The sequence below is a fragment of the Myotis lucifugus genome, unplaced genomic scaffold (genome assembly GCF_000147115.1).
Source record: "Myotis lucifugus unplaced genomic scaffold, Myoluc2.0 scaffold_117, whole genome shotgun sequence".
NCBI lineage: Eukaryota > Metazoa > Chordata > Mammalia > Chiroptera > Vespertilionidae > Myotis > Myotis lucifugus.
In genome coordinates this window covers 1,319,628-1,344,191 of record NW_005871165.1, presented here as the reverse complement: position 1 = coordinate 1,344,191, position 24,564 = coordinate 1,319,628, and the positions used below count along the sequence as shown (strand labels likewise).

At 49.0% G+C, this 24,564-nt stretch overlaps 1 protein-coding gene across 1 annotated transcript in view; it reads left to right on the top strand.

Annotated features, from left to right (window-relative positions):
- NCAM1 (neural cell adhesion molecule 1) overlaps positions 1–24,564 on the top strand; it is a 323,962-nt gene that overhangs the window by 290,177 nt on the left and 9,221 nt on the right. The window contains 2 exon segments of the mRNA XM_023757902.1: positions 11,625–11,749; positions 15,030–15,210. Coding sequence (XP_023613670.1) covers positions 11,625–11,749; positions 15,030–15,210 — 306 coding nt within the window.

Sequence of the window (24,564 nt, the reverse complement as noted above, 5' to 3'; positions counted from 1 at the left end):
CAGTTGAGAATGCATGGCTGCTCCTCACCAGTGTGGTTTTCTAAGCATGCTGTGTGCTTGGCCACGAGAGCAGACCCGGCACCACCCAAGGAGCTGGGGTGATTATGTAAAGAATACCTGTGCATGAGGAGACTTCTCAAAATTTATCCTCAAGTCAAAATTAGAAAAGGATTAGCGAAACCCTGATGAGACAAAAGAACAGCATCTCTTCCCAGCTTTCATTGTCCCTCCCCACTGATGCTCTCTCTCTCTCTCACACACACACACACACACACACACACACACACACACACACGCCACACGCTCATATAGCAGTAGCTAAAAGAAAACGAGGGAAGAAGTAGGAGAAAATGGCTATTTGGAGAAAGGCAGAGGGTGAAGCCAAGAAGGAAGACTGGCTGAGTCCTGACAGCCTGCCTCCCGTGTCTGGCCCAGTAGGGGAGCTGTGTCCACAGAGCACATGGGAAGGAAGGGCGCTCCCAGTGCAAGAAAAAGCATGGCCCAAAAACGCATAACCGGGCTTGCTCAAGTTTGTGTATTGAGCATCCAGATGAAAGTTCTGGAATTCATCTCCTGATGATAGAGTCGGGGCCAGACCATATCACATTGCACTTCATCACAGCCATAACATGCTCCAAGCTAATCGTTTTAAAACTCGAATGAAGTACGCTGTGGTTAGGCCTTAAATCCCCTGACAGATCAACTGTAGGTGTGTGTGTGTGTGTGTGTGTGTGTGTGTGTGTGTGTGTGTGTGTGTTTACAGTGCGGGTCCTCAGCTGTGTGAGAGTTTTAGATTTTATAACATGTCTGAGTGCACCGAAAAGTGGCATGCATCCGTGAGCAGGGCTGGGGTCAGGCCACAGAAAGCAGAAGAAAGCAGGTGTGCACAGTACCGCTCCCACTCCCGGGCCAGGCTTTCCACACAAAATTGAACGGAGAAGAAAAGGTTGTCCTGGTTCTGCGTTGCATGGAATGGTGTTTTTCCTACTGCAGAGCGTAGCTAAGGGCCTGTTTTCTTGGTGTTCTCTTCGTGTGTGTGCTGCAGTGAATTTTAATTCCTGACGCTTTTGAGGTTTCATTTCGCCAGCAGAGCAGAGTGGGTGAAAATGAACTGTGCTCACATGGGTTTCATTCAGATGATGGGTTTTTGCATTTGGAAAAGGAATGCAACTAACAGGACCTTTGTTCTTCTAACAACAATGCCCCCATCCCTTCTCCTGTGTGCAGTGCATGTGCCGGGCGCAGGGGAGAAGGCCGCCTTACACATTTGCACAAGTGCTGTCATATTTAAGGTGCCTCAACGTAAGTCCATCTTCTCTGGAAGTAAAATACAACCTTGGATCCATATTTTTCCTTAAGGAAGAATTAGGTGTTTCTCCCCTGACATGTGCTTAATTATTAAATATCAGGCATTTCTGCCCACAGATAAAATGTTTCATAGTGTCATCCAAAGAGAAGAAAGTTTGAGTTTTTTATTTTAAACCACTTGGCTACTGACCCAAATTGTAGGTCCCAGTGGATACCGAGATAAAGAAAAGACAGTCACAATTGGGCAGCAGCCTGTATGTAGCATGAATGCATTGCTCAACAGGAAGGCAAAATGCTGCACAGCTGAATGGCAGTGGAACTAACAGCACAGCAGCTGGAAGCACACAAAATCTCCCAATCATCAGTCCGTCAATGAGGCTGGAATGAAAGAATGTCCCGTGTGTGTGTGTGTGTGTGTGTGTGTTTTGATCTAGTCACAATTATGAATGAATGAAGGTGTCCTAAATAAAATCAAAGGATAAACTTCTCAGTTGTAAGAATTCCTACAGGACACCAGTGGTGGGCATGTGCAGAACCTGTGTGTGTCGGACGGTAAGAAGTTTGCACGCTATCAGCTCACAGTAGCAAGGGAGCACGTACCTTGGTTAAAACATTTCTCTCAAAATATCCTTAAGTAGTTGGGCAGAGTGATATCTTCACCTCTCGTCTTGGCCTTTCTTCTCTCCCAGCTTCAATTGGCAATAGCCAAAACTCCCCTCAGCCTCTGGAAGTTGAGGTGGGAAACCCAAAATGCCTTCTAACAAAACAAGGTTATTCCTGTCACATGTAAGCAACAAATTGGAGTGTAAACACAACATAGAACGAAAAGGAATGTGGATAAATCCAAACAAGAAAACGATTTTTTTCCTTGTAAAAGTCAAAACGTGTCTTATCGATGCAGCCACAGTTCTAAAGAGTTAACTGTCTCTACAAAGGCTGTTTAACATCAAACTCTCAGCTTCTTGGGTTAGGGGTTTCGTTTCTGTTCACTGTTGACGGAGCCGTTGCCTCAACCACCAGAAGGACACCTATTTTCTTTCTACACTGACCTCTTCCTTTACATGTGTCGGGGCCCCTGGGATAACTGGGGCACATGAGTAGGGAAGTGAGGAAAGATGCCCAGGCCCCCTCCTCTGCACCAAAGGGAATGAAACGACTTCTCTTGACGTGATGTGCCGGCCTGTCCTCACAGAGCTCAGTCTACGCCTTAAGCATCAGGGGACTTTTCCTTCACGACCCATGTTCTGTTTCCCTGCCCTTGTTCCCCAAGGACGCTGAGATGTTTCTGGAACCTGTGATAATGACTTGCGTTTTCTCTTCCTTCAGCAGTTTCCGGATTGACTCTGCCAGCCGGGTCCTGACAGAAACTCCTCCCCGTTTTAAAGCCACTTTACATGTTCCTTGATGTGTTATTAATATGCAGTGTTGCAGCTGTATCTAATGCTTATTGGTGTTAACCAAATGCTCTTTATGATTTATTATTCTCCATTTCTGGGCGGTTTTACCGTCCTCCCAATGTTTCCTATATATGCTGCTAATTTAATTTGATTTCTCCTTTTATTTAGTCTGTGATTTTGTTGTTGATTTTTCTCCCTGCCCATTGTTTACATCAGTTTTTAATTTTTTTGTATTTTCCATGTGACCTTCTCCACTTTCCTTTCAACCAATCATGTGCGTGCGTATCATGTGACTTTGTCATGTGGCTTGCATGGTGCTGATGATGTCGTCCACGCTGGTGAACAGAAGGTAAAACTCTTTGTTCTGATAAGTGAAATAAATCTGGGACCACGGCCTGGCACCCAGGGCCCGCTCATTGCTTCCCGTCTCAGATTTCCTAAGTAAAGCCATTTGGGAGAGTTCCTCTTGTTTTCAATTCACAGGCAGAACTCATCATTCTTTGCAGCCTTCACATGACAATTTGATTCCAAGACAGCCTTTGGTTTAATGTTTTACTTTAAGAATTTGGCCATGCAAACTGCTATCTACTGTAAAACCACTTAGCCACAGCACAGTTTGCAAACTTGAATTTTTACCAGATAGTTCGCAAACATTATTTCCCAGAAAACAGTTTTGTAAATTAGCTTTATGACATTGTTGTTTAACTTTATCCAGTAGTTCTAAAAACCACAGTTGCTCTAAAATGAGTCATATTTACATGAAAATGTGAAAATGTATTTGTTCACAACAGTGAAACCCTATAGTTGCAAAGGTTGTATTCGCTTAAAACCAATGAGAGTGCTTCATGAAATTCATGCAAATTGAGGACTTTCTGAGATGAGAGACTTAAGAATTTTGAACTAGAGCAGTTTGCTGTGATCCCTGAGGTGTCACTAGTCAAGAGCGACCCTCTCCCGGGCAGGGGGGACAAGTCAAAGCCAAAGTCACTTGGTGTGACCATGACAGGAGAGCTCCATGTGACCAAGAAGCACGTGATTGGCCATTACAGCAAAGGAGATAAAATTGTAGGCTAATTAAGTACAGAGCAGTGACGAAACAATTAGTTAATATTGCAACTGCCACGAATTTGTGAAAATATTTCATGATTACAGAGAAAGGCAGCCCCTGCTCACAGCTTTCCCGGTGAAAGCGAACAACGATTTCAGAACCTTGGCCCGGGAGTCATGTGCATTCTGCTCTCTTCTCACGGAAAATTTTCTTCAAATCCCAACCTGAGACACATACAGGCTGCACTGATCACAAAAGCGAAACTAACCCCAGTAACGCCCAGTGTGCCCATGCATGCGAGGGCCCCGGTTGACCTCACTTCTCTGAAAACTGATTGGGCGACATCCACAGGAACAAACCCATCCACAGCTCATCTCGCATGCTCTTCGCTCCTGGTCTGTCATTTCGTTGAGTGCTCCCCACGTGTGTGAGTCCTGTGATGCTCCCTCTCCCACCCCCTCCACACTGACCACCTCTGAGGGCTTCGGCTCTCTCAGCATGGCCACTGTGTCCCCATTTAGTCCCATTTACATCCGGACTCCTGGAAAGAGGTCTTGGATCAGAGCTGTCCTTATTTCCAAAAAGGACATATTTGATATTTACATTGTCCCCATTAAGTAGGAATGTCCCCAAAGCAGGGAAACATCTGATCATATATTTTACATACTTTAAAAAGCATCCTATTCTGTGAGTCTTAGGACAGGGGATGTTGGGAACCTAAGATTTTCTTAACTCCAAGTCCCACCCCAAATATTGTGGTTTCATCATTTCCCCAAGGGGGATCAGGCTCCTTTAGGCCATGGTGACTGCTCAGAGGCTGATGTGTGGGGACAAAGCCTGGACATTCCCCCTGAAATCTTAGTGTGAGCAGGCATTGGGTTGAAACCCTTTACTTTCTTTTTTAAAAACAAGCTTGGCCAGCGCAGCCAGTGTGGCTCAGCGGTTGAGCTTCGACCTATGAACCAGGAGGTCACGGTTCAATTCCCAGGCAGGGCACATGCCCAGGTTGCAGGCTTGATCCCCGGTAGGGAGCATGCAGGAGGCAGCCAATTGATGATTCTCTCTCATCATTGATGTTTCTCTCTCTCCCTCTCCCTTCCTCTCTGAAATTAATAAAAATGTACTATTTAAAAAAAGAAGAACAAGCTTGGCCATTTCTGTGCAATGCTTAGAATGTTCAGAATGAAACAAAGCACAGCGTTCACAAGGTAGAAACTAATCCACAGATTAGTTAGAGAGCTCTCCCAGACAGAGTCAGCAAGGGAAGAAATGTTTGAAGATGTTTCCTGCAGCTGCCCTAGAAACACACTTTAGCAGTGGTCTCAGCTGTCAGTGAAACATGTGGCCAGTACGAAAACGTTCGCTGAGAGCCTGTAGCATTCCACAGCCGGACCCTCTCCTGCCAGCAGCAAAGGGACAGGCAAAGACTTGTCATTGAGATGAGAAGCAGGAAATGGCCTTTATTAATAAAATTTAAGGGAATGGAGAGATTAGAGCAAATAACATTTCCGGGGGAGAGAAATGAAGCTTGTTAGTTCAGGGCGCTATTGCCTCCTTGCTCTGGGCACTAGTTGGACCTACATGCGGAGGGTGTAAGCGAGCAGGGAGTCTTTCGGGCCGTGGGCTGTACACCCCACAGCTGCTGAAATCCAGTTGCCTGGGGTGCACTTAGCATGTGCTGGAGGATCTAGCTACGTCCCCTGGGGTTCCCATCCACAGTGTTCACTGGGCCCAGCAGCACTGAATTAGAAGGGAGGTGAGAACAGGCATTGAGCACCGGGCCCCAGCGGCTCTTGGCTCTGAGCCTCCCGAGCTTTGGGTGTGGCAGTTCACAGCAGGGAAGCTCAGGCCTCTGCCAGAGAGCCCAGCAGTGGGTTTGCTGTGGGGACCTCAATGCCCCTGAGATGGCATGTGTCACTGCAGGGCCTGCTTCCACCAGTGACTCCGTCAGCTACTGAGGACTCTGTAAATGGGACCCCTCCCCCACCAGCATGTGTGTGACCAGAAGCCCCTGCCCCCCTCTCACCCCCCCCTCCCCTGCTCAGTGTGCTGCATGTCGGAGCATGAATCCTTGCCTACCCCTCATAATGATCTTTTTTTTATTTAGCTACTGACACTGACTCGTACTAGGACATGCTGGTTCTGATGAACTAAACTCTGTAACACCCACTCTTCCTTCTTAGATTGAAACATCACTAACCACCCCTTCCACTCCCTCCTTTATTTTTACAGCTGTGTCGGATGGCCACGGTCTCGGGCAGCTCGCATAGACTTTCCACCAGGGCTTCTGCTCTAATTGCCTCTGTTCCCAAGGACTCCCTGCGCTGCTGGTTGCCAGGGTGGAGAGCTAGCGCCAGGCGACTAGGGCAGGCAGTGAAGGGTCGGCCCAGATCCATGGACAGGGGACAGGGACGGGGGCTGTGGAAAGTGCCCACATCCCCAGGGTTCCCTAGTGTGAGGCTCCTCCCAGGAGTACTCTGCCCTCCAGGAGGTGATGTAGAACATGTGCCTGTGGCCTCAGAGGCGGGAGTCGAGTTAATTGTTGGCGATAGCAGTTATTTCTGTCATAACTTCTTCAGCCTGGATCGGCCCCATAACCACAAGCCATACCTTCGTGGTTATATTTTCTTTTTAGGATGATGAAACAAAGATAATTGATCAATTAATCTGTTGGTGTTTTCATGATACCCACGAGAAGGGAACTGGTATTTTGTGGTTTGGTCTGTCAGAGTTCATTTGTGACTGGTTAATTTGTATTTTGTGGGAACATTTTCCTGCCCACCCCTCCCCCAGCACACACATTCACATTCCTAACTCCTGGGAAATCCCATGCTTGACGGGATTTGTGAGCTAGACGCCTCCGTGAGCTTGGCCACAGGGAGCTAAGCATCCTTTCTCCATACACTGGGCACAGTTTGAGGGTCCAAGAATGTATGCAGCACAGATCACGTTAGGTTGGCTTGTGTGGCATCTAGGGCAAAGTGTTGGGTCTCAGGAGGGAGACTTAGTGTTCTAATAGCTCTCAATCCTGATTCCCTTAAGGAATTTGCCGGTCCCCTAAGGACCAGTCAAACTTCTAACCTCTTGATGTCATTGTGAATGTTCCTGAGTCGGAAAAATCAAATAGGCTTCATATTTAAACAGCTAAATCATGCATGTTAGGCTTTTTAAAACAATGAAAAGGCATACACAAGTGGGAACAGGAGTTAAGATAAACAAAAGAAACAATCATTTTAATGCTAGACAATCCTACTTGATAGACAAAGAGAGAGGTTCCAACACAGCTCCTACATCCACTGTGGGTTTATCTCCGATGTCCAAACCTGCGAGTGCCGGGGGAGAGAGAGCAGAGTAGATGAAGGGAGATGCCAGGTTGACCCAGCCTTTCTCAGGGTGCCTGTTGGCACCTTAGCCTTTCATTCAGAAGATACAGCTCCTGGTGTCGGGCTTTTTTGAGGAAGAAGTAGTAGACCGTTTTCCTCCTAAACTTCACAAATGCTGTCTGACTGCCCGGGCTTGCTCTCACTGCTGCTGTGGAATGCAGACACCCAGCAGCAGGGATCTGACCCCAGAGCTTCTGCTGATGAGGGGAAGGATGAAGCTGACTCCAGGTTCAGGGCACAGTAGCTCAATAATTACAAAGAAGAACCTACAATCTGCAAGGCCAGAAATACGCATTTAAATTGCCGTTTATAAGAGGAATTTGTAGGACCTGCATGTACTATTTCTGACTATAGGTGGTCTCTATGGTACAGTCTTTTATTTTCTTGCGTCCATGAGTCACATTCTTCTAGAAAATACCAGAACTGCTTGATATTTCATATTTGTTATTGGCAAGGTTCATTTTTAAGGTACCGCTGTTTTAGTCTTTACAGAAAATATTTTGGGGGGAAATAAGACTCGCGGCTGAAGCTAAACTCAGAGGGTATAATTAACCCCACGGTTTTCCTGGAGCAACCTGCCTCTTGCTGCTGAACTGCAAACCAGCATTTACAAATAATTACAATATTGGTTTTGCTGAAATTACCCATAATGATGTCAATCAGAGCAGCCACCGCAGATCAGAGTGCACGTGGGGACCCTCTAAATACTCTCCTCCCCTAATGTGTTCTCCAAAGCAGGGAGCCTCCTGAAGGCCATGCCCACTCCTTTAGCCTCAGCTCCCCTCCTTCTCCAGGCTGGCTGGAGACTTCTTTTTTTGTTTTTGTTTTTTTATTTTATTTTATTGTTTAAAGTATTACAAATAGTAGTACATATATCTCCTTTTTTTTCCCCATTGACCTTTCCCCAGCCTCCCCTACCCCCTGGCACAGAGAGTTCAGGAAATAGTTTCTTTACTCCTTACCTAACCTTTAAAAAAATGACTGGCAGTAAACATTTGAAGATGCATAAGACAATTGATTAAACAAATCCTGCTCTTTCCACATCTTGATGTGCCTACGATAAGTAACACAGCCACAAAGTGGGTCAGAATCCCTATGATGTTAGTTGAATATGCACTTCCTTTAGAAATACTGTCATAGGAAGGTTTATGTTTTTATACATAGGCCCCAGCATTTTTTAAATTGATTATAACTCAGTTTATTTCATTTGTCTTATTCACCTTTGAAACTCCAGTAGCTTACTTGGTACCTAGTAGGTACTCATTCTATACATTTGTTGAATAACTCATATTTAAAGCACTCTAAGTGACACACCTGAATATTATATGATATAAAATGCTCTAACTTATATGGGAAAGTAGTACACACATATCAGAGTATCATGGTTGTCACTGAGATAAAATGATAGCAAGTTATAGTGTTCTAACTGGTAAATGTTACAACCATGTTCTAACTGTGATATAGTATAGTGGTTTCTCTGTGATCCCAATGATGTTTTTCTGAAACATACAAAGACTAGAGGCCCGGTGCACGACATTCCTGCACTCCGGCGGGGGGAGGGTCCCTTCAGCCTGGCCTGTGCCCTTTAGCAGTCCAGGAGCCCTGAAAGAATGGCCGACTGACGACTTAGGGAGCGGGCCTAAGCCGTCAGTCGGACATCCTTAGCCCTGCTGCAGAGGCAGGAGAGGCTCCTGCCACTGCCACTGCGCTCACCAGACGTCAGCCCAGCTTGTGGCTGAGTGGCGCTCCCCCTGTGGGAGCGCACTGACTACCAGGGGGCAGTTCCTGCTTTGAGCATCTGCCCCTTGGTGGTCAGTGTGTGTCATAGTGGCCAGTTGTTCTGCCATTTGGTCGATTTGCATATTACCCATTTATTATATAGGATAGGAGAGTGCCTTCATCAGAGCTGTTGGTTTATACAGGGATTCGTTGGTGAGATTTTCATTCATATGTCTTTGAAGAGACTTAGGTTCTCTTTTAAAAGATAAGACTTTTTTAAGATAACTTAAAAAATTTTTAAAGGACCATTCTGTGCCGTAGAAATATAGAATTATTGATTTGGGGGTGCATTTCCTAAAAATGGATGAATATCCTATATTTCAAATTCTGTCTTTTACAGTGTCATGGAAATAGCTGTGGTGATCTTACAGTCCATCAGGGGCAGTGGCCATGGTGTGTCACAGTGATGTCAGAGTGAGAGCATCGGGTCCAGGGCCTGTATTTTCAAATGTGGAGACCCGTCCAAGGCACCAGCCCCTCGGGCTCTCCTGTGGCATCCTTAGCATTCAGTTTAAAGGGATTTCACAGACATCAAAGAAAGCACCTCATCTAAATAGATATCCCCAAAGTAGAGGTCCATGTTTGGCGGTATCGGTTCAGCCTTGGGAGCCCACCCTGCCCAAATCTGAGAGGAAATAATAATTTAATCTCTACTTCCCTTCCATGGTGCCTGGGGAAGGGCTGGGTCCCTGCCCAATGGGTGTGTTGGAAGGGCCACTGATGCTGCCTCCTTCCCTCCTCCTGAAGGCAAACAGGCCACTCATCACAGAGCCCATATCGCGTTTCTGGGTACAGAAACTTGTAATGACTAGTGTCCATATCCATTCAGTGCCAGGTCACCAAGCCCCTGGTTTGCCTGGGACTAACAGTTTCTCTAGAGCCTAAGACTTGGTGTGATAACACCTGGAAAGTCTCAGGCCATCCAGAGTGAGTTGATCACCCTAACCAGCCAGAGAATAGCATTGTAAAGTTCCCCTGCATCTCCTACACCCACCATTCAGCACTGGTGAGTGACACGGAGCTGGCCTACTAACCTGTACTCCCTGGCGTTTCCTCTCAGCACTGGGTATTCATGGTGATATAAGACCTAACTGGATTACTAGGGCTTAGAACGGGCCAAAAGAACGTGAAAAGCATACATGCCTTGACATTATCTTCTAAATATTCTCCACGGAATCATTGGGGCCTGTGACTACAGAATGTCTTAAAAATAGGACAAGTTTTTGCCTGAAGCCCCTTTATCTTTTTTATTTTTGTTTTTCTTTTGTCTCAATCACTGGGGGAAAAAAACACACACATAACAAGCACAAATACTTGGTTGCTCAGCATTAAGGATATACATCTTCACTGTCGCAGCATTTATGTGTGCCCTTTGCTAGCACTTCCCAAGCCTACATGTGCACACGATTACGTGGATCCTGTTAAAATAAGAGTCTGCATTTCTAAGGAGCTCCCAGGTGACGTGCACACCGCTGGCCCAGGCTGGGTACCAGAGCTCTCCTGAGCTTTCTCTCTGCTTCCTCTTTGTCTTAAAGGGAGAGCAGGACACGGGGCCATTTTGAGGTTCCCAGAGTAACTGACCCAGGACAGTGGGCTGAACGGGCCTTGCCAGCAGCCTTCTCACAAGTTTCCAAAGGTACACTTGGGGTGCTGAGGTCCCAACCCTATTGACAAGCCTTTCCTGGCTCTTGTCTCACGTCCGTGGTTCTGTCTTCCAGAGCACAAGCCCAGGCAGCCCACGCAGAAGGTCTCTGTTTTCTGGGCTCTCCCAAACGTTCCCTGTGAGGCCTTGAAACCGATTCAGAGGTGGCTCACACAGGAAGTGCAGTATTTCCAAGTGTGCTAATTCTTCATTTTAACTTTCCATAGCACACATTTCTCACCTCACTGCTTTCAGAGTCTACTAATGAAATAGTTTATCTTAAAGTAAATCAGTGCCTCGTTCACTGACGAGCCCCCCAGCACCACCCCAGCAGCCTGTCACATAGCACATCTTCCCTCTCAGCCTTGGATGCAGCGCTGCCCGCTGAGCACAAGCTGCAAATAAAGACACACAGGGACCCTTTTCTGCTGAAAACTGCTAAACACATTGTTCTCTCTCCTCACAAAGACAGGGACTTCGTGATTGTTACTTTAAGACAAGGTGTTGAGGATTATCTCAATCAGCTGAGCCATACATGCAAGACACATAAGAAACTTGCCTTGGCAAATAGTGCTTTATTTAATCACAGCCAGGAAATTAAATTATTTTTTAATGTTATTACTTAGATATCCAGAGAAGAAACTAGGCTGCTTTGAAAAGATATTTTATGCATGTGAGCTTTCTCCTTAAATGCTCTCATTTTTCCATATTTCAGGCCATTTCTCAAAATATCAGGTTTATAAAAGTTATGTTTTCAGTTGTAAGAGCATAGCAGTGAAAAGTAAATGCAGGTTCCAGGGGGAAACAGGAGCAAAGGCCCAGCTCAGGAGTGTGAAGGGTTGTGCTTCCAGGGAGTCAGTTGCCCAGAACATCCCCAAAGGGCCTAAGTTTGGGCTAAGTCTGAGGCATCTAACTGGAATCCAAAGTCTTATGTTTTCTGCTTTTTGACCATTTGAATTTCTGAGAAAGCAAAAGAGCCCAGCCCCACCCCATCAGTGCATCCCTTCCTGATGGATGGGTTTCATTTTGTGGAGGAAAATGTCACGTGAACCAACTGGCTGTTTCAGGGGAACCCAGCGCTCCTAAGCTCGAAGGGCAGATGGGAGAGGATGGCAACTCCATCAAGGTGAACCTGATCAAGCAGGACGACGGCGGCTCCCCCATCAGACACTACCTGGTCAAGTACCGCACGGTGAGTGCCCCTTCCCAGGGCTCAGCCCTGCCCCGAATCCCTGGCACACACCTTGGTGGGGCAACCACAGGCAGAGCCTGATGTGGCTGGACAGACACGGGTTCCAGGTCCAGCTTTGCCCCTTACTGGGCGGGCTGGACCATCGCTCTGTGTGTTGGGCCCTGATCAGGGTTCCAAATCTCAAGACTGACCTACAGCTGTTAGTTCATGTCCACACTGGGACCATTTCAAAACCTCCAAAATGGCTGTGGTGGTGAGAAACTCATACCATGACTGGTTTTCCTGCTTCTTGAACTTTGGTACAAAGTTATTTTGCCATTACCCTGTGCTTTTTGCAACTGCTATCTAATCACTGCAACCTCACGGGCCAGGTGCTGTGAGTACATGCAATTTCTCCCCACAGGACCCTATGAAATAGGCCTCACGATGACCGCCACGTGTGGCAGAGGAAGTGAGGGCTGTGCAGTCAGGAAGAGCCTGACCTCAGAAGGCCGGGCCAGCCAGGGTTGAGACCCAGATCTGTCTGATGGACGAAACTGGGCGAGCTCCCTCGCCAGCTCTTCACCCCACTGAGCTGTTCTAATCCTGCTAACTATGAGTGTGGCCCTAAGCCTTTCCTTCCTGGTTGGCTCAGCACCCGTCTAAGATTTCCATCATTACACCTTTCGCCCCCAACCCCTAATTTAGCATCTCTCTCCTGTTTTGGTTTAAGAATGACCCTTGGCCATTGCCAACCGTGGCCAGTTGCTGAGGCAGTGTCAGAGCACTGGGAACAGTCGGTTGCTAGGGTTTCTTACTTAGGAAATACTGAGCCACAGAGCAGTTGCCTTCCTTCAACTAGCCCCCAAGAAAGGCTTTTTCCAGGAAGATGACTTACTCCTTCTGCCTTTGGATCAGCCCTGTCGAAGGGGAAGGTGAGCCCTCACCTGGTTAGGTCACAGACCACACAGACTCCTAGAGGAGAAGCAGGCGCTGGGCACACACCTGGCAGCACTGGCAGCACTGGAAGTGGACAGGGCTGGGGGGGGCGGGGGGGGAATCCTCCGGCTGTTGTTACACGGATGTGACCAGACACACATGGAGTCCAGGTCCAGCATGTGACCCAAATACACCATCCAGTCTCCCCAAACTTCCATTTCTTCTTTTGTAAAATGGGAACAAAATAGCTTATCGGGTTGTTATAAACATTAGTTGTAATATATGCAAACCGGAAGTGTGACTGACACTTGGAAACCTCCGTGCCTGGTAAATACAGTAATTACTGCTAAGGTGCCGGCTGGGGCGGGAAGTGCCTCCCTTGGAGGCCTGCTCAGATGTCAGTTTTCCAGAAGAATCACTGTGGCTGTGCCAGGCAGGTCTGAGCTGGAAAGACAGCTGGGGCAAAACACTGAGATGTGTTAGATTTCCACAACCTTGACCATCCTCTGAAAACTTAGTGTTTGCTAAATATCATTAATATATATTAACATGTATTATATGACATCATGATTGCTTTATTAAATACTTGCTTTACATACTGGTTGTCTCTTTGGTAACAATGTTTGCCAATGAAAGAAGCTTATTTTCAGAGAAATAAGGGGAAAGACAGCTGAATTTCTTTGTTTTCAATTAAAAAGGGACCATATGCCCTGACCAGTTTGGCTCAGTGGATAGAGCGTCGGCCTGCGGACTCAAGGGTCCCAGGTTTGATTCCGGTCAGGGGCATGTACCTTGGTTGCGGGCACATCCCCAGTAGGGAGTGTGCTGGAGGCAGCTGATTGATGTTTCTCTCGTCAATGTTTCTGGCTTTCTATCCCTCTCCCTTCCTCTCTGTAAAAAGTCAATAAAATATATTTTTTTAAAAAGGGACCATATGGTGGCATATGCACAAGCAAACTTCCAGCACCTCCACTTCCGGGTTAGATGCTAAGGAAACTAGCACTCCCTCCAGCATTTCCCCACAATAGTGGTGGCCACGGCCCCTTCCTGAAGGCGGGTCTTTGGCTGGTGCCAGTCTTTCTGCCTGGAGAGATGGCTGTGCTGTAAGATAAGTCTCCCTGCAGCTCCGCCGTGGGCCACACCACCTCCCAGGTGACACTAGAGCGTGTTCTGCTCTTCTGAGGAGCAGCTCGTCACTTAGTAAACATTTGCCAAACGCTCTTGTGAGCCCAGCCTACACCTCTCTAAAGACTGTGAAGAGGTGGGCTGTTTGAGCAACTGTGAAACCATCTGAAGACTTTTCAGGAGTTCTGCCAACCTCCTTGTTGTGTCAGGGAGGAGGTCACCTGCCAGTGGCTTGATAAACTCCCACTCAGAACAAGCTCATTGGTGCGGTGAGGGATATAACTAGAAAGAGCATTCAAGGGGAAAAAGGGACCCTCTACCGCCAGCTGCAGATTTTGCCCTGTGCAGTGCTCTGCTGAGCTGAGTGCACCTTCCTGTGGGCACTCTGAGTGGCCCAGGATTGGACCTAATGGTAAAATGTACACCTGATACTCATGTCCCACTAGCAGCCACCACTGTTTGTGTTTTCAAACATGTAAGGTTGACCCCCTGACGTGTGTAATCCTTAGGGTTTGTCAGGCTGGTAAAGAATAAACACCACATTCTATCATTGATTTTTATTTTCATTACTAGAGGCCCTGTGCACAAATTCGTGCACAGGTGGGGTCCGGCTGGCTGGAGGGGAGCGGCTGCAGGCGGTTGGCCAGCAGGCCCCACCCCCTATTGCAGTGGTTCTCAACCTTCCTAATGCCACAACCCCTTAATACAGTTCCTCATGTTGTGGTGACCCCCAACCATAAAATTATTTTCGTTGCTACTTCGTAACTGTAATTTTGCTACTGTTATGAATCGTAATGTAAATATCTGATATGCAGGATGTATTTTCATTGTTACAAATTGAACATAATTAAAACATAGTGATTGATCACAAAAACAATATGTAATTATATATGTGTTTTCCGATGGTCTTAGGTGACCCCTGTGAAAGGGTCGTTCGACCCCAAAGGGATCGCGATCCACAGGTTGAGAACCGCTGCCCTATTGGGATGGGAGGGGCTGATTGGGGGCGGGGCCATCCAAGGGGAGGGGCCCTGGGCAGTTGGCCGGCTGGACCCACCCCCTGATTGAACTCCTGGTTGAACTCCCAGTCGAGGGGACAATTTTCATATTAGCCTTTTATTATATCGGATTTTGCACCAATCATTGACACACCAAAGTTCTTCTGTTAGCTAGTCTCACCAGTGTTCTCACCTAATCCTGCCTGGTGTCTTGTGTCTTTCCTGCCGGTGTCTCTCAGAAACTCTCTTCCGAGTGGAAACCAGAGATGAGGCTCCCGTCTAGCAGTGACCACGTCATGCTCAAGTCCCTGGACTGGAATGCTGAGTATGAGGTCTACGTGGTGGCTGAGAACCAGCAGGGGAAGTCCAAGGCGGCTCGTTTTGTGTTCAGGACCTCGGCGCAGCCCACAGCCATCCCAGGTACGAGCCCTCTGCTTTCCGTGAGTTCCCCGCTTGGAATTAATGCAGTGCTGCCCCTCCTAATGTGCCTGGACAGCCCTCACAATGTGCTTGCTTACAGCCATCCTCATGATCGGTTCCCATGCAGCGCTTAGTGTTGCTTTGTACCTACCTGTGCAGTGGGTTGAGATGTACTGGACTCCCAGGAAGGCTTGGCCCAGCATCCTGGGCAAAGGCCCGGTGTCGCTTGGCCTCGAAGGACTGATGCTGAGCCCGTCCTTGGGAGCCCTCGGGTGGGAAAAGCCCCAGCTCCTGCCAAGCCTTGGAAGCTGAGTAAGGTTCCTTTGTGAGACCTTCTCTGCCATCTGCCATTTCATACGAGGACCACGTACCTGTGTTTAAGCGCTTTCTATCTGATGCTTGCTTACCTGCACAGCCATGGTCCAAATCTCTTCTCTTTGGGGACCCCCAAGAGAAGGAAGACCTGGTGCCTAGTTCATCAAAAATCCTATCTGCCAAGGGCCTCGAAATTGATTAAATTGAACCACTTGAAACAGAGCAAGTGGAAAAAATAGATACTGGGAAATCCCATCCATGAAAGATGATCCAGTCTGCTAGAGATCATGATGGGAGCAGTAGGAGATGCAGGTCCGTCTCTAGGGATGCAGGACCAGCTCAATGTGGGAATAAAGTGAGAGTTCTGCTTTCCGGCCCAGCTCCCTTGCTGCTGGTGGCCAGTCTCCTCATTGACCAAATCCCTCTGAGCAGAGATCTTCAACATCACTCTCTGCTTTTCCATACCAGCCAAATGCCATCCACAGGCAGGAGAGGTGGGCATACAGCACACAGCTGCAGCCTGTTGGAGGGGCCCCATGCCCTCTCTGCCATGTTGAAGTATGGTAGCAACATGTTCTGATCTCCCCATGGTCTAGGTCTGGTCCCCTCATGCTTGTCCTGCTTATAGTGTTTCCCTGGGCTCTCAGCTAAGGTTCCAGGTATCTCTTCCCAATGGAAGTGAGGCCAGAAAGGATGTGGGCTGCCTACAACAGAGCTGTGTGTGTGACAGTGTGTTATTCAAGCAGCAACACAATGAGATCAGTCTGTGGCTCCCAATGGTTGGTTGTGCATGAATGTGTGTGTGTCTGACGGACGTGTGGGGGCCTCCAGGAGATGGCAGGTGCGTCTTAAGCCATAGATCAGAAGCGTCGATTGGTCCTACCCTCTGTGTTCTCAGGGAGACCCCTTAACACATGCTGGGGTGAGCCTGCCTCCGCAGGCACTGGCCACATGGTCAGTGTCAAAGGCAGGGCACCTGGGTATGGCTGCAAGAAATGTCCTCACTACTGCTTAGCAGGGTGCCCGAATGGGGGTGGGGGGGGCCCTGCCATCCTCTGCCCTTTTTTCTTCGCATTCTTCGGTCAGTTGTTTTCTTGAATTCAGTAGTCTGGTGTGAGTGTCCAGGTCTGCTCGGCCTTTATGGGACATTTAGGAGCTGAGAGAGTGAGAGGCTTGAGTAACCCCTTTGCAATGAGTCTGCTTCTGATGGCATTTGTTTCCAGCGATAAGATCCCATAGGCAGGGGGCCCAGCCTTGCTGCGTTCACATGCTGGGCACGCCCCATAGCAGCAGCTTCCAGGGTGTGTCATGTCCAGAAGTTCCGGGAAGACCTTGTCCTCCAGGGTCCTGCCCGCTAGAGATGCCAGCGTCCTCGTTAATCATCCAGGAGCCCCATTAGTCAGAGAGAGCGGGAGGGGCTGCTCACCACACTCTCGTACCATCTCAGAGGAGGTGGCTCTGCGCTGGGTGGGAGATGGAACTCTGTGGTCAGCAGGTGGTAGCAGGTAAGGGGCGCAAAGCTAGGTTTTCTTTAACAGCACTGTGGGTGGTGGGATCGTGCAATAGGAAGAAGAATTCAATTCGTGGTTGGAAAGGCAGCCCCCTGGCCTCTGCACAGTTTGCTACCCAGACTGCAGTGATCAAACGCATCTCTCCCACTATGTGTGCAAAGCTCTAGTGGCAGGAAGGCCATGGGTAGGCTCATTGGCTGTAGCTAAGAGACCTCACCTTAGTCAAAGGTAACACTCTCCTAATCAAAACCTGTGTCGTACTGGAGGCTTCTGTTCTCTCACTTTAATTTCATGCGCTCGCTGACCCCTAACCCCGAGCTCACCCTGCTGTGCTGCTTCTGGCCCTGCTGAGCTTGGGAGCTGGCCTGGTGGTAACGAACCGCACTGGACTCTTCTCTAACCTCCGACATTTAATTTACTAAAGTTGAATTAACCTTTGATTCTTGTGTTTTCTATATTTGACCTAATTTTTTTCTTTTTATCTATTTTTTTTCCTCTGTTTCTGTCTCTACCTTCTCTTTTCTCCTCCCCTTCCCCTTCCTGTGTCTGTCGTCACACATATCACCTTGGACATCACTGGGACACCCCCACTGCCACCTTTGTTTTTAAACAACCTCATTCTCTCTGGGGACCCATGGCCGGGCACGCAGCGACCCTGGGAGGCTGCTCTGCGTCCTACACCTTTGCCTCCTTGCTTTTCTCTGCAGTGACTCTTCTTTTGCTCTGTTAGGAACTTAAGAACACACAGAAAAGTTAAATTTGCTTAAAAGCCCAGTTCCTATGAGAATGATCAGTGCCCCCTTTGGAAGAATGGCCACGGCCCCACGCACTCTGTGGAAGAGGAAGGTTTGCAACTGGAGAAAGCTGGACCTCCAGACGTTTCATCATTTCCGTATATTTTTGTGCCACTTCATAAGGAGGTCTCCCCTCTTAGTGGCAGTACAATACGCTTGGGAGCTCTTTTCTTTACGCAGTATTTAAAAGGCGTCATGCTAGGTTTACAGCGACATTGCTGCGCATCTGCTACTTGCTGCATTTTTTGTCCTTACCTGAAAATAATGTAGCAGAGGAAGACTTCTGAGTACCCCCAAAGCTTGCATCAGCTTGTTAAAAACCCCACATGCCCCCATTCTAACCCCTCCTCTGCCCCTCAATACTAGTTGTCTTTGCTTGCATTTCAGTGCCCTATAAGGCAGCCGGACCACTGTGATTCACCTGAGCATTTTGATGACATGATGGCAAATTAAGTCACCCTGTTGACCGTGCAGCAGAAGAATTGGATTTGTTGAGTATTTACTGGGGTTGATCAAACATTCCAGGAAGCGCTTTGGTCCTGCAGCCTGTCAGAGGGGCCCCATACCCTCTCTGCCATGCTCAAATATGGTAGCAACATGTTCTGATCTCCCCATGGTCTAGGTCTGGCCCCCATCATGCTTGTCCTGCTTATAGTGTTTCCCTGGTTCTATGATGGCTCTGTGAGCAAGGCCACCTGTTAATGTGCCCAACACGTGTCAGCTTAGTGAGACACGTGTCTCCCAGGAGGGCGGACACCTGCTGCTCAGCTGCAGGTCAGCACAGAGCCTCATGTCTTGGGGGGTGTGGTTCAAAGTGAGCCACGTTATCGATAAGTCAGCCTCCCAGATTGGAAGCATCCACTGTGAGCCAGGCATGAGCCTTGCACTCTGCCCATACATGCACACAGGGCGGCAGGGAGGACACAGGCCACTCCCAGGCTGCCCAGCCTGGACTGTTGATAAATTGGGGCTCGGTCTGTCAATCTGTCATACTTCCCGAATGCACCAAGCCCCTATTGGTCAGTGGCCCTGGTGACATTTTTAAAGCTGGTGAAAGCCAGCTGCTCCTCCCTGCTGTTGGGGAGTATGCCTCCCCCACGTGGCCAGGAGAGGAAGTAGGGGTGTATGTGAAAGTCCCACACAGGGACTCAAGGTGAGTCCTGCTTAGTGACATCAGTGCATATTTGGGATGGAATTTCTACTGAATAAAAACTCCCTCCCTCCATTGTGGTCACATATCATTCCACATGTCTCCTCTCTGAGCATCTCCACAGAAATCTGACTTTTGTTCTTTTTGGTCTCTTTAATTTTTAGTTCTGTGTGATTTCCCCTTTGGGAATCTAAGTGATCCCATGGTTTTGGGGGTAGAGCTGCCCATCCCTAGTGCTCACAGTTTAGAGGCTCAAGTGCAGACACCAGAGACCAAATGCTACTAACAGCTCAGGCAGGATAGTGCCTCCTGCCCCAGCTGCCTCCTGCCCCCGCTGCCTCCTGCCCTCGCTGCCTCCAGCCACAATTCAGTCCTCTCCCTCGGGGGCTCCTGGCCGCCTCACCCCATGCAGCAGGAGCAGTGTGGTTCTTAGGCACAAGGCAGAGCACTGAGGAGAGGCAGGTGGTGCCTCTGGGCCTGGGGTGGGAATCCCAGGTCAGTTAGCAAGAGCTGCAGGGAGGGCCAGGGGCGTGAGCTCAGTCCTGGTGCAGGAGAGCCGTCACTGTCCTCCAGACCCCGGCACACCCTTGATGTCACCTTGGGCAGAAGTCATTCAGGAGCACCCTCCTCAGGGTCCCAGGTCCCAGTCCCACCCGCACGGGAGGGACAGTGTCAGTGTTTCTGAAGGGACTCTTTGGAGAGCTAGCCCAAAGGAAGGGGAGCCTGACCCAGCCCTGTCCCCTCAGACACCCACCCCCCACCCCCGCCAGGCAGACCTCCGCTGATGCAGCTTTGGCGTCACTGCAGTGGCCGCGTTCAGACAGGACGCGGTTTGTAATGAGATGCCCCTTGGGAGACAGCGTGAGGACGCACCCCTCCCAATGGACACTGAATTCTGGGTCGGTCATGGCTATGGCCCAGCCCTACCAAGAATCCCTAAGACAGTGCCCCGGAGAGCCCTGCAGGAGCGGCGCCCCCCTCGCTCCCTGCATCCCCACACCCAGCCTCCAGGCCCACAGGGTCTCTGCTCACTTTGGGAAAATCTATACGGCTGGTTTGGATCACGTTTGTCTACTAATAAGAATGCTAACGTTGTTGTGCAGATAATCAGCCAGGCCTTTCTGAGGTTTACACCTTTGCATTATTAAAGGAAATAACAGTCACGTGAACTCTCTGGCGTGTTTTGATTTTATTTGATAGTTGTGTGTCCCACAAAGTGTCGAGTCCTTTCCTCCACCTCACATGTACCTGGAGAACTTTGATCACCCCACAGGGCCATGTACACAGAACCCCAAACTTGCCGCCCACTGAGTGGAGCTCTGTGCCTTTTCTCAGCGATGCTCCTTGCAGGCAGTGGGAGGGGAACGGGCCTTTGCAGAACCAGGGGGTGGCCACTCTGGCAGGGCACACTCTGGGCCACCGGATACACAACTTTGCAGAAGGCCTCCGATTCCGCAGCTCCCTTTAAAACCCTGGCACAGAGGTTGCACGGGGTGTCCTCGCGATGGTGAGAATCTGAACGTTTTCAGTGGTGAGCCCTGCTCTGTGTATAACCACAGTAGTTAGATGCTTCCCCCGAACCCCAAGACCAGCCTTCTGGTTGGCAGATCCTGGCAGGAACAAGCAGACGTGTCAGGGTTGGGAGTGGACCAGAACTCGGCTCAGCGCCTGAGTCATGGCTGAGGGGGCCCTTCTGCTGGGCCGAGACCCCGTGGCACGCAACTCAGGACCACCCGGCTCCTGTAAATATGAGACCCATAGCTCACGTGAGGCACTGAAGAAAGCAGGCCTTTGCAGGTCTAGTCTGGGGGCAAGGCAATTCCCAATTCAGTGCCAACCTCTCCCACACCAGAAACCACAGACAATGGACAGCCTGGCTTCGTACCCCCGCTGTTCGGGTCAGCTCTAACCCCGAGGTGATGGAGGAACCGTGCTTCAGAAGCGCTCTGTGCGTGCAGGTGTGCCGGCGAGTCAGGCAAGGGAGGCCAGGAGGAAGAGCTTGCCAAGATAGACCCCAGGAGGTTTTTCTTTTTCCTTTGGTAACATGTTACTTACAATGCAGGACATGATCTTGGTCCTTCTAGCTTCCCCGCTCTAAACAATTCTGTAACATCCACCGGGAGATAATGAATGTGGGGTTGACTTGAATACCCCTCACATCTGTATCCTGGTATTCCTCCTATTTGTGCTGCTTTTTACAAAGGCTGCACACACTCTTTCTCCAGCTTGAGGGGTACCCAACTTCCTCTAGAAATCTTGGCTCTAGAGGCTCTAGGGGTACCCAACTTCCTCTAGAAATCTTGGTGAACTGGGTGGTTCCTTGTCCTTTAATAGTCTTTGCTTTCTCTGCATCCATTCAGTACCTCAGTTAGGTCAAGGCCACCAGGTGGGACTCCACAGCTCATCTTAGGAGCAGCTGCTCCCCATGTAACTCAGGGGCAGAAGAGCTAGAAACAGTGGTCCCCCAATGCTAGGACGCACAAGGAGCACCTGGGCGCTTGATCAGATCCTGATTCCTGAGCCTCGCCCCCAGAGATTCTGATTGGATGGAACTGGGAAGCCCCAGAATCCAGCTTTTTAACAAAGCTCCCAGGAGTTCTGCTATAGGTGAGAAAACATTACACTGAGGCATTTATCTTTTCAATAAAAATAAAATCACAAGAGTCAATGAATAAAGGTGGGACCTACCTAAGTCCTTCAGGAAACAGTCCCTCAGTCCCCACTCTGGAGATTGACACTGGGGAGTGTCAGGCTCAATGTGCAGTAACAAGCTCTTAGGGTTGAGGAGGACTTGATGGCATCCTCTATCCTAGGCCCTGCCCAGTGCAGAGCCTGGTCCAGAGCATTGCAATATCCCTGCCAAGGGTGTCCAGCCTCTGCTTGAATGCCTCCAGCAGCAGGGAGCTCCCCTGCCTAGGCAGGTCACACCCACCACCACGTTTGAGCACCCCTGTTTGCTCGTTCTTTCTCATATGGAGCTGAAATCGGCCTCCCAGTCCACAGTTTATATCCACTGGGGAAACCAAATAGCACTACTCTTCCTTCTCACAACACATCTGTAAACATCTGGAGACAGCATTCTCCTGTCCAGCTAAACAACCATTCATTTACAAGTGTTCTGTGAACATTTCCTGTAAGTTGGGTTCCCTAGATGCTGTGGAGACATAAGACAGATAGGCTATCTGCTAGGAGATCTAGAGGGCACATGTAAATGAACAGAAAATGGTAACTAGTGGTGAGAAGAGAATAAAACAGGTAATATGGTAGATTTGGGGTAGGAGTGCCTAAGTAGATAAGAGATGGAGGGTAGGGTGACATTTGAGCTGAGGTTTGCAGGACAACAGAGAGCCACCCATGAGGTGATAGGGATGGAGTGTTCCAGGTTAGGGATCCGCAGGTCCTGAGGTGGGAACAGCTGGGTGTGTTCAGCAGGTGAAACAAAGGCTCAAGCAGTTGGAGCACAGAGATGGGGTGGGGTCAGTGCCATGAATGACAATGGTTGGAGGAGGGGGAGAGTCCATGGCTTGTGTAGGGCCTTTAAGTCAGGAGAAAGAATTTTAATTTTAGATCAAAAGAAACGGGAGACCACTGCCCTACTTTTGGTTTAATGACACAGTGTTTGTTTGTTTGTTTTGTTTTGTTTTGTTCTGTGTTATTTTATTTTGCTCTTTCCAGTCTGAAGCTACTATCATGGGCATTTAGTTATACAAAAGACACTTACAAAAAAATAAAAGACCAAGACAGCCAGAGTGAGATGCATGGTGGACAGGGGGGTTGGGGGGCAGCCAAGGGTCAGGGCTGGGTGTCTCCTCACAGGTTCCCAGCTGAGGGTGACACCCGGCTTCATCCTACCCTGAGATCCAGAATCCAGTCAGACAAGGAGCACCAATATGCTGGGTGGAGGCTCTGGCTGGGTGGGCAGGGGCAACCCTGGGAGGTGGAGGCAGGTTCTGGGTTTGGGGAGGTGCCCTCCCTGCCCCACCACTAGCGAGCAGAGGCACCAAGGCCTGAAGATACTTCCTGAGGCTTGGCTGCACCACCTCCAATAATGACATTTCATTTTTAAAAAATCTTTCACCCTCCTGGCCCTCTGGCCCACCCCTGAATGAGCTCGTGTGTTGCCTTCAAAACCAGTGCAGCACTGGAGCTGGTCTGCTGAGCCCAGAGCACAAGCTGACAGCTTCGCTGCCTCTCCCACACATAGAGCAGCTCTCCAGGAGTTTATTTTTCCTCTTTAGAGATATGGCTAGTCCCCTGAAATCATATCTATACAGTGGATCCTCGGGTTACGTCAGAGATCCGTTCCTATGGCGCTACATAATGCAATTTTTGCCGTAAGTCAGAACCCACCTACATAAGCACCTATGTCACTGACATGGAACACATACACAGCAGTAATGAAGTGAAACAGTAAAAAAAAATTAAAAGAAAGATAACAATTCCTGACCTTTACTTGTGGTAAATAAATAATAAAAAACATAAAGCACATATGTACATACGTCGAAATGATGGAACTTTTTTTTTTATAAATAAGTGGGAAATGGCAATGTAACCACGAAACGACATATATTGAGTCAGACGTAACCGAGGACTGTCTATATATATAAAAGCCTAAGTGACTGTTCAACCGTTTGACTGTTTGACCAGTAACTATGATGCGCCCTGACCACCAGGGGGCAGACACAGACTGATGAATCTCAGAGGGGAGGGGGGAAGGGGAGATTAACCAAAGATCTTATATGCATACTAGAGGCCTGGTGCACAGATTTGTGCACCAGTGGGATCCCTTGGCCTGGCCTGCAGAAATTGGGCCAAAACCAGCAGTCTGACATCCTCTGAGGGGTCCCAGATTGTGAGAGGGTGCAGGCCAGGCCGAGGGACCCCACCAGTGCATGGGGCCTCTAGTTTATGTATAAACCTCAGAATGCAGAATTAGTGCCATTGAATCTAAAATGCATATACCCACACACACAAGGACTTCGGGTTCCTTCTGCAGAAGTGGGTACTTAATACCCATTGGGTCCTGATGTCAGGGAACTGCAGCCCAGTGTCGGGATGGAGAGAAAGCCCACAGCTGATGCTCCTTCCCTATGACAGGATTCCACAGACCAGGGAGGCCTGTATTTCTGTGCTTCTGTGGTTGGAATGTGTGAGGACATGGGGAATAGAGTGGATGACTTTATTCTGCTTTGGTGAGCTGCTGGGGAAAAGACCCTCTCTAGCTGACCGCAGGGACCAGTGGCCAGTTTTCTGCTGCCAGAGCACAGGGACAAGGCAGCCAGAGCTGGGTCCTCAGGGCACAGAGCCCTTGGCCAGCCATGGGGCCTTCCTGGGGGGCAGGCTGGGATTGTCAGTGCAGGCTTATTAGGGACCAGACAGACAGCCTTGCGGAGTACGGGCTGGAAACAAGACCAAAGTCCCAAAAGGGCAGAACATGTTTGAGAGCCTGGGAGTCTCTTCCAGCTGAGCCCCCCTGCACCCTGGGTGGGGTGAGTGGTCATCCCTGTCATGCGGGGCTGGAAGCCCGTACCATGAATTGAAATTTGAAGTAAGGAGCAGCGGAGTGGACCGATGCTGGTTGCAG